Source organism: Oncorhynchus keta, chromosome 11, assembly GCF_023373465.1.
Source record: "Oncorhynchus keta strain PuntledgeMale-10-30-2019 chromosome 11, Oket_V2, whole genome shotgun sequence".
NCBI classification, from domain to species: domain Eukaryota; kingdom Metazoa; phylum Chordata; class Actinopteri; order Salmoniformes; family Salmonidae; genus Oncorhynchus; species Oncorhynchus keta.
The window spans coordinates 51,331,126-51,341,737 of record NC_068431.1 but is presented as its reverse complement, the minus strand read 5'-3'; the positions used below and the strand labels follow the sequence as shown (position 1 = coordinate 51,341,737).

The 10,612-nt window shown below is 41.0% G+C and overlaps 1 protein-coding gene across 1 annotated transcript; it reads left to right on the top strand.

Annotated features, from left to right (window-relative positions):
* Positions 1-3,629: 3,629 nt before the first annotated feature.
* LOC118390551 (steroid receptor RNA activator 1-like) lies at positions 3,630-10,206 on the top strand. The gene is made up of 5 exons (XM_035781227.2): positions 3,630-3,781; positions 5,928-6,056; positions 6,245-6,519; positions 6,673-6,781; positions 9,333-10,206. The coding sequence occupies exons 1-5, from the start codon at positions 3,751-3,753 to the stop codon at positions 9,527-9,529; spliced, it is 741 nt and encodes a 246-aa protein (XP_035637120.1). The 5' UTR covers positions 3,630-3,750; the 3' UTR covers positions 9,530-10,206.
* Positions 10,207-10,612: the final 406 nt, after the last annotated feature.

Genomic DNA, 10,612 nt, shown 5'->3' with positions numbered 1-10,612 from the left:
GTTGTTGATTCTTCACAAAAAAAAACAGTTTTATATCATTATGTTTGAAGCCTGAAATGTGGCAAAAGGTCGCAAAGTTCAAGGGTGCCGAATACTTTCGCAAGGCACTGTATATGCCTAAATCCTCAGATACATTTTTAAGCGTTTTGGAAAACAGCATATGCTTGGTTTTACCTGCATTAAGTACCAATTTCAGTTGACTAAAGGCTTTCTTCAGGATGGCATGATCCCTTCTGGGAATGTCAGCTACCAAAGACCTTTTCTTATTAATGATGACACACACCATTAGTCATTGGAGACTACACACCGGAGGTGCCATGTTTTCTGGTGTAGCCGTTCGCAATCATCTGGAGGCTTTGCAGGCTACTGCATGGTGAGTAGAATGAAGAAGAGTGAAACACAGGGCTGGAGAACTAACTCAAAACAGGCTTTTCAAGATCTGTTACTGAAGCAGCTTTAATTTAAACATGCTATCATGGCTGAGATCCTATTTTAACGGTAGGTACTGGAGGTGCTGAACATTTACATTTAGAGCATCATGAACACCTCAGACAGTGACAGTGGGAGCCCATCGTCATCCACATCAGCCACACTGTGCTTTCAATCTGGAAAGGAGAGGTGAGGAGTGCTTAGGAAATCCTGTAAATGCAGTGGTCAGACCAAAATGAAATGATTACATTTCTCTGTCTACCTGATGCTCCGCTGTCCTTTGTCTCTCCCTTTGTCCCTCTCTCTCCCAGAGCATACTCTCTCCATCTCATGTCTCTCCTTCTTTCATTAAAGGGAAACTCTCTCTGCTTAACATGGCTCCATTTTCTTGTCCATTGCTCCAAAAACGGAAACTCTTGTTACCTTCTCTGGGATTTCTCCTTCAGGATGGAGATGATCCCTGATGGAGCATGTAAGTGAGTCACCTGACCTTTCTGGGTGTGGGCCATGACACACTGGACTTTGCAGTGATAGGAGAGTCTGTTTGTGGTACGCTTCTGTTTGATGTGCCATGTTTTCTGGTCAGATGGCTGGACGTAGGGATCATCTCTGAGGCTGTGCAGGCTGCGTATGATGGTGAGTGACTAAGGGATGAAACACAGGGCTGGAGAACTAACTGGGCAAAATGGCTTTTGTAGATGCAGAGGTGAAGCTAGCATGATACATACTGTGAATTTAAACATGCTATCATTTGGCTTTGAATGATGAATATTTTAAAAGGAAGAAAACATTGAGGTTTACTATTACAGAATGTACTGAGAGCCATGAGTCATGTATGGTATCTTTCTAAAATTAAAGGGAAACTAAGGTCACTGACTTAACATGGCTCCAATGTGCCCCCTGCAGGTCCAGTACCAGAAGTGCTTAGTGGCCCAGACTCCACCACCCAGGTCCAAAATGTGGCAGGCGGGTTCCAAGGTGAAGAGGGCCAACTCCATGGACGGCTTCACTTTCCCAGCTCCCCTTCACCAAGGACTGTCCCCACCTATGACTGGCTCCTCCACAGCCAAAAAGGGCATGCTGGCGTTTTTTGAGACTTTCAGAAATAAACAGTCAGCAGTTTCCACACCATAACAACCAGATAGGGAGGGAGGCGGGAGGGAGCAAGTGAGAGAAGGGGACGTGGGTAAAGGGAGGTACGGCAAATCAGTTTTAGGGCGAAGGGTAGAATGTATAACAGATGTATAACCAGCCATTAGAATGTGAAGATTGAAGGCCAGCTGAGTTTCTATTTGACCAGGCAAGGATGACCATTATCTTAAACAAAAAAACTTTTTCTGCATTTCTGCTTCTACTGTGTTTCTTTGGGTATACAACATATCTCAACTAGGCTGGTTTGTGGTACAGATTTAGAAAAGAACACTGAGGTGCTGTACTCTCACATTCCACACCTTTCTTATCAAGGAAGAGTTTAAGTCATTAGGATCTTGACTTGTGCTTTTATTGCAAAATACCACCAAATACACAACAATGTCTCCCTGGTTCTAGGTGAAACATACAGTAGCAAAAAAATATGGTGCAGTAATTGACTACTCTTTAATATAGTTATCTGATATTGAACATCAGCTAGTAACAGTGACCTCATTCTTGTACAATCAATGTAGCTGGGTAGGTTGTGTTAAATACTTATACTGTTCTTTCTAATAAATGTAAAGGGATATTTAACTTCAGATATATTCATAGAAGTGTGTCAACTTATAACCTATAGTCCCTCTGACAGTTGACAACAAATAGATTTCAAATGTGAGATTAGGCATCATAAAGATGGGAGAGAAGATATCACACTCTACATTCCTCCATTATTCAAATTAGACGTGGCAAAATCGAGAATCAGACCAACGAACATCCTAGACCCCTGTTTGTCAACAGCAAATGAAGTCCAATCAGATCTATGCTTTGGTACAATTTTGACGCAGCATACTCAGAAAGAATCCCTTTGAGCAGGATTCAGGAGTGGTGCCAGTGCCACAGTGGTCTTCACATTAGAGTGAAAGAGAAGGTGTTTTATTTCTGTTCTGAAAAAGGTTTGTGTTAGTACAAGCAGAACATAAAGCATAAAAGTGTAAAAATAAATTTAAAAAAGATTTAGAAAGGCATGTAGACAGTCCCTCGAAGCTCTACAGAAGCACTGCATGCCTTCGCACACGCCTGGGAATTAAATGCTTTGCTCAGGTACTTTCCATGCTATTGGCAATGGAAAAAAAAGAAAGACTGACTCTCACTAGTAAAACTGAAAACACTTAGAAATCAAGTCAATGACTAACCTCTAAATGCAAAACAGTCCCCACCACTGAAAGCCTGTGTTGTGTTGCTCCTATTGGAGGACACGCTAAACAGCATTTTCACTTGAGAAAACACCAAAACACACTGAATCCCCCCCAAAATACAGACTTATTTGCACTGCATTGAATTAAGTATGGGGGGAGGGGGGAAAGGCACTTGGTTTATTGCATGCTGATTTTCAAAGTCATTTGCGACACTAGGCCCACTGTATGCTGTGAAACACTTGGGCACATAAAAGGAATGGCACTTCAGAGAGGTCATGCTATATATTACCGATATGCAACCGCTCCTCTTCCCCCATAAATAGGCATTATATGAGAAAACAACTCAGGTCTCCATATTAGTGGAAGGTTCATGTTAAAGTTGGAAGAATGAAAAGGTGGAGCTTTGGCGTAAAATAACATGGGTGGAGAAGTGAAATACGTTTTATCCAGGAGAACTTGGGAGAGGTGATGTCATAAAAATGCTAATGTAGCACCTTGAGATTTTTTTGGTTCCTGCTATTTATACTACTAGCAAAAAATACATATGTCTCTCTCTATATATATATATATATTTGCAATATTTTAGCACAAAAGAAAATAGGATGTCATGTAAATGCAAACTATTTAAAATTGTGATTATTTCTCGCAGTTGTACCTCACTTGGTCCACACTGTGGTGGTCTATGCTGGAATAATAAATTGCTTGGAAATCCTGTTCTCTGTTTTTTGTTTATCAAAGTTCAACTTCAACTCCTCTTTTACAAAGAAAGAGCCTTTTATTTCAACATGAAGTCTAGTCTCATTACTCAGAATCTGGCCACTTTACTCTACATGAAGTCAACCACTGTTTACTAGACCAGAAAAATGAACTAATTTCCTCCATTCTATTCTATTCTATTAACCAACCGGACATGCGTAATGTCAATGTTCAACATCCTGTCCACGTGTCCCGGAAAACAAGTTGATTTGTTGTATATGTAAGAAGAAAAGAAGCCATGGAGGCGAAGGACCTTTACATCAAACCAGGTATGTTCTGTCCAATTTAATAGTTTATTTAGCGAGAAAAGTTCGCTGACGATAGACATCAGTCTACTGCACCTGTGCTAGGGTGATAATGCAAGCTACTTTGAAGACAAGCTAGCTAGCAGTAACTATCAAACTACATTGCTCTCTTGGTAACAAAGTTGTCAAAACATCTTGAAGATGCGTTTGCGTAGACTTTATACTACCTCTTCACTTGAGTTATTTCCCCATCTAATTTGAGCATGACTACAGGTAACATCACATGATGTTGATCATGATTATAAACATAATCAGTTTTGTTGACCTGTCACTACCGTCATGTTCATCTCAAATTGGAAGTTTACATGCACTTAGGTTGGAGTCATTAAAACTCGTTTTTCAACCACTCCACACATTTATTGTTAACAAACTATAGTTTTGGCAAGTCTGTTAGGATATCTAGTTTGTGTATGACACAGGTCATTTGTCCAACAATTGTTTACAGACAGTTTATTACAAGTGAAATAATCACAATTCCAGTGGGTCAGAAGTGTGCATACACTAAGTTGACTGTGCCTTTAAACAGCTTGGAAAATTCCAGAAAAGGATGTCATGGCTTTAGAAGCTTTTGATTTGAGTCAATTGGAGGTGTACCCGTGGATGTATTTCAAGGCCTACCTTCAAACTCAGTGTCCCTTTAATTGATGTCACGGGAAAATCAAAAGAAATCAGCCAAGACCTCAGAAAAAAAATTGTAGACCTCCACAAGTCTGGTTCATCCTTGGGGAGCAATTTCCAAATGCCCGCATGTACCACGTTCATCTGTACAATAGTATGCAAGTATAAACACCATGGGACCACACAGTCGTCATGCCGCTCAGGAAGGAGACGAGTTCTGTCCTAGACGTACTTTGGTGCGAAAAGTGCAAATCAATCCCAGAACAACAGCAAAGGACCTTGTGAAGATGCTGGAAGAAACAGGTACAAAAGTATCTATATCCACAGTAAAACGAGTCCTATATTGACATAACCTGAAAGGTCACTCCAAGTCCTTCTGTAGCTCAGTTGGTAGAGCATGGCGCTTGTAACGCCAGGGTAGTGGGTTCGATCCCCGGGACCACCCATACGTAGAATGTATGCACACATGACTGTAAGTCGCTTTGGATAAAAGCGTCTGCTAAATGGCATATATTATTATATATTAAGGAAAAAGCGACTGCTCCAAAACCGCCATAAAAAAGCCAAACTACGGTTTACAACTGCACATGGGGACAAAGATGTTACTTTTTGGAGAAATGTCTGATTAAACAAAAAATAGAACTGTTTGGCAATAATGACCATTGTTATGTTTGGAGGGAAAAGGGGGAGGCTTGCAAGCCGAGGAACACCATCCCAACCGCGAAGCACGGGGTGGCAACAACATGTTGTGGGGTGCATTGCTGCAGGAGGGACTGGTACACTTCACAAAATAGATGGCATCATGAGGAGGAAAATGACGTGGATATATTGAAGCAACATTTCAAGACAGTCAGGAAGTTAAAGCTTGGTCGCAAATGGTTCTTCCAAATGGACAATGAATGACCCCAAGCTACTTCCAAAGTTGTGGCAAAATGGCTTGAGGACAACAAAGTCAAGGTATTGGGAGTGGCCAAAGCCCTGACTTCAAACCTATAGAAAATTTGTTGGCAGAACTGAAAAAGTGTGTGTGTGTGTGAGCAAGGAGGCATACGAACCTGACTCCGTTACACCAGCTCTGTCAGGAGGAATGGGCCAAAATTCACCCAACTTATTGTGGGAACCTTATGGAAGGCTACCTGAAACATTTGACCCAAGTTAAATAATTTAAAGGCAATGCACCAAATACTAATTGAGTGTATATAAACTTCTGACCCACTGGGAATGTGATGAAATAAATAAAAGCTTAAATAAATCCTTCTCTACTATTATTCTGACATTTCACATTCTTAAAATAAAGTGGTGATCTTAACTGACCTAAGACAGGGAATTCTTACTAGGCTTTACATGTCAGGAATTGTGAAACTGAGTTTAAACGTATTTGGCTAAGGTGTATGTAAACTTCCGACTTCAACTGTGTGTGTGTGCTAGCTGCTAATGAGTAGTTAATAAATCGTAAGTCTTTTAAAATAAAACCCTCTCTACCTTTGTTAAGGTAATCAGGATCGGGGCTGGAATGACCCTCCACAGTTTTCCTATGGTTTGCAGACAGCAGCACAAGGTGCACCCAAGAGGACCCCTCTCAACAAGAGAGTGCCCCCACCTCAACTCACAGGATCCCCTTGTACGTTCTAGGCTTTGGCAGAGAATTGGACATTGTGCCTTGAACATGTTTTAAATGCCTTGATCTTTTGAGTACCTTGGTACTTTTGATGTTTACTCAGGGGGTTGTGAGATTGTCTTTCTGATGACTGTACTTTCCCCCGACTGTCAGAGCAGATAATTAATCATCCTGGTTCTATTTATCTACAGGTCCTGTCCCAGGAGATTTTCCTTCCCTAACAGCTCCAATGACTCCTCCTACCAACCCACTGGCCCCTCCATGTAGTATGAACACGCCCCCTCGTCCATGTCCTGTCGCAGCGCCTCCTCTTGGTGGGGTGATGATGATGGCCACACCTCCACCACCTTTCCCTGTGGTAGAGCACACAGACTCTGCCAGGAGCCAATCAGAAAATGAGCCAGACGTAGACGATGTAGTCACACTTCTCAACTGGGCACTGACAGCTTGTAGACACACAGTCAAAGTAAGAATGATTTCTATAGCTCTAATTCCCAGCCACAGTTGACAAACCATTTACAAATGGCATGTTGTATCTAACTCTGTCATGGTGCAGTGCACTGTTTTGAAATGACACTCACTGCTTTGCTAACCAATTTGCTGAATGTTTTACTTGCAGAAACAGGTGTGTAATGATGTGGCGAAGCGTCTGAAGCTCTTTGAGGACATGTGGAAGTCTGGGAAGCTGTCACTTCCTGTTAGGAGAAGAATGAATGGACTGGTGCAAGGTAGGAGAACCTGTGTAGTTTGATAGATGAGGTCATATTTCTACAGATGAAAAATAAATCAGGGATGCAAACTAGTGACCTACGTGATTCGTGTAGATCCGATGAGAAGTTTTTTTGGGGGGGGGGTTGGATCACTACTGGCTGTATGCAATGGGGTAATGCGCGTTTGGAGCAATATTGACTGTGTCCAAGGCTCAGCCCATCGTTCACATAACCGAGAGCAACACGTCCCCTGAATGATAGCGAAGAGGTAGATGAGAAGCCTAACCACGCAGACGGGGGGGTGAAGGTGATGACGTGTACTTCATGAGCTGTAAACGAAAAACACCTGGCATTTGGAAAGTTTGAAATGAAGGAGAAAGTGTGGTGGAACAAGTATTAGCATGGTTAAGTATCTTGCTAGCTGGATCGAATTCTCCGTTCGCTGGCCAGAGAAATGTTGAGCAAAATAAGATGACTTGCTAACTGATCAAATAATTGAGTTTATGGTGTGAAAATTAGCTGGCTAATAAAGTCAGATGAGCTAACCGAACCAATTCGTTATAGTATTAACTGGTATAAGTCTCCTTGCCTTTCCTCAAGTTATAACGCGTTAGTTGCTTACTGGACCCTGGCAATCTGTGTGAAAATTTAACTCGCCACTATCTGTGAACTAATGTTTTCCCTCTAGTTATGTGGTTAATTTTCAGAATGAGAGAATTATGTGAAAATGAGGCGTTGCGTGTTAAACAAGTGGATTCAGGGATCGAGTGTAGCTGGGCCTGGCTTAAACAGGATGACCCTATAGAGGTGAAAGGAACACCACACACTTTCCGGGGGTATGCCAGGTGTACTCTCTGCAGAAAGTGTACAACGTAATAATGTGCAGTGTAGCCCAAATATATTGTTTTTGTTGTGTTGAATTTGACATTATGTGTGTGATTTTAGGGGGGATGATTACTTTTTTTCCTACTCTGTACATTTTTTTTTTGCACACGTAGCCGTGTGTATTTGATCAATATCTACTATAGTGGCCACTATAATAGAGCAAAAATACAGTGGGGGAAAAAAGTATTTAGCTAGCCAGCCACCAATTGTGCAAGTTCTCCCACTTAAAAAGATGAGAGGCCTGTAATTTTCATCATAGGTACACTTCAACTATGACAGACAAAATGATTAAAAAAAACATTCCATAAATCACATTGTAGGATTTTTAATGAATTTATTTGCAAATTATGGTGGAAAATAAGTATTTGGTCACCTACAAACAAGCAATATTTCTGGCTCTCACAGATCTATAACTTCTTCTTTAAGTGGCTCCTCTGTCCTCCACCCTTTTCTCTTTATTAATGGCACCTGTTTGAACTTGTTATCAGTATAAAAGACACCTGTCCACAACCTCAAACAGTCACACTCCAAACTCCACTATGGCCAAGACCAAAGAGCTGTCAAAGGACACCAGAAACAAAATTGTAGACCTGCACCAGGCTGGGAAGACTGAATCTGCAATAGGTAAGCAGCTTGGTATGAAGAAATGAACTGTGGGAGCAATTATTAGGAAATGGAAGACATACAAGACCACTGATAATCTCCCTCGATCTGGGGTCAAAATGATCACAAGAACGGTGAGCAAAATCCCAGAACCACACGGGGGGACCTAGTGAATGACCTGCAGTGAGCTGGGACCAAAGTAACAAAGCCTACCATCAGCAAGGGCATTGAAGATTAAACGTGGCTGGGTCTTTCAGCATGACAATGATCCCAAACACACCACCCGGGCAACGAAGGGGTGGCTTCGTAAGAAGCATTTCAAGGTCCTGGAGTGGCCTAGCCAGTCTCCAGATCTCAACCCCATAGGAAATGATTGAGAAACGTTTGTTATTGACCAAATACTTATTTTCCACCATCATTTGCAAATAAATAAATTAAAAATCCTACAATGTGATTTTCTGGATTTTTTTTCTCTCTAATTTTGTCTGTCATAGTTGAAGTGTACCTATGATGAAAATTACAGGCCTCATCTTTTTAAGTGGGGAGAACTTGCACAATTGGTGACTGACTAAATACTTTTTTGCCCCACTGTAGAATGAAACAAACAGGCATTCTATTTCTACTTTAAGATGTTTTTTCCCCCAAGTGCAATATGTAGATGTGTGTGTGGTCACAAGTGGCTAACTGCAATATTAGTGTATTGTTGTTTTTTCTCTCTAAAGACTTGTCATTTGCAGTAAAGTTTAGGCAACAAATAACATTGGACTGCTTTCTTTTATTTATTTATTTTTTAGCTGTGAAAAAAATTAACCACTTATTTTACACAACAGGGACTGATCATGTAGATCATATCCTTTGTTGTTTAATTAGTTAAAAGCTGCACCCCCCCCCATAGCAGGGATTTTCTTTGCATGTTTCAGTGCAATAACAAAAAAGTGTTGCCTTTTTTTGGTCCCTCAGCAGTTTGCATCTCTGATTTTGAATGGGTTACCCACCACTTTTATATGAAACAAATGAGACAAACAAATGTTCAAATGACCTAACCACATCTCTGATTCTCCTGTCTTTATGCTCCTGTTAGAGTTGAAGAGTTGTAACTGGGACGCTGCTGATGAGATCCACCGGGCTCTGATAGTGGACCATGTTAACGAGGTCGGTCAGTGGATGGTGGGGGTCAAGCGTCTCATCGCTGAAACACGCAACTTAAACCCAGACCTCCTGCACACACAGGAAGTCGACCAGAGTCTAGACACCAGCAGCACTGGTAACTCTGACTAGATCAATAATGACACTTTTGGAACTTTTCTATTAGGTTGTGGAACCATGAGGACTCTCGGTCGTCCATGTGAAAAGCCATTGAAATTAAACTTTTAGGCTTCCTCTCTCTTTTGCTTTCGTATGTGGAGATTCCACATATTTTGACATGGTTTTCCTGTAATTATTCAATATGCATATACATTTTTTTGGGACTTTTTTTTTTATGAATTGCATTTGATTGCAGTGTATTGCTTTTACCGAGCTCCACCAATTCTGACAATACAAAGATGGCTTTATCCCTGTTTTATGTCGATCGTTTACGTTCCCCTATTGTGTCTTGTTTGGTTAAAGTGCTTATATCAGAAGTGTCAGTAATGGAACATTTTATTTGGATCGTTCTCTCTTCAAAATACTCTATAACCTCCCTTGGACAGCCTTGTAAACAGTATTTTACTGGAGCTAAGATTGCTTTAATTGTACACAAGGTCCAGTGTATTTTTCCTGGTTTAGCCTACAGTTTTCAATGACTTAACATCCCCCATGTACATAATCATAAGAGCAATAAGAGTGTTTTAAAGACTGTGGTCTGCTTCTGTTGACGGTGGCATTGCATTACATGTGTATCATACACGATGAGACCAAATAAAGCTGATTTGTGGTGGAAGTATTCCATTAAAAAAAAAATGTCATGTATTTTTATATGGCAGTGGGTTCATGTCATAAACTGTTATTTATATCGGTTCTGTAGTTAGGCAATGAGGATGTTCCATTCTTCCAGATTGTCTGACTTGTCTACCTCCGTGGACACAGATGCAAGGAGAAGCCACCACAAGGTGGCGTCTTAAGGCTTGACTTTTCACCGATGACAGTGTTGTGGCTATGATAACTAGAGAAACTTGGGCACTTTATAGGAAGGGTTGCACAAGATTTTATGCCTTAAATTTTATAGCGCTAGAGAACTAGCCACCATGAATGAGGCGTGGCGTTGTTTTGATCGTCCAAGGGTTGTGACAACAACACTGTTTTATTGTTGCTAAGTGAGACCGTAATTGATGTGAACTCATTATGGATAATGTCATCATCACATTATCCATTATTGTCCCA

Bases quoted from the DNA above. Each gene is read 5' to 3' on its own strand.
- LOC118390551 (XM_035781227.2), top strand. From the start codon at position 3,751: ATGGAGGCGAAGGACCTTTACATCAAACCAG. The intron at 6,057-6,244 runs GTACGTTCTAGG...ATTTATCTACAG, and splicing joins TCAACTCACAGGATCCCCTT to GTCCTGTCCCAGGAGATTTT. The intron at 6,782-9,332 runs GTAGGAGAACCT...TGCTCCTGTTAG, and splicing joins AATGAATGGACTGGTGCAAG to AGTTGAAGAGTTGTAACTGG.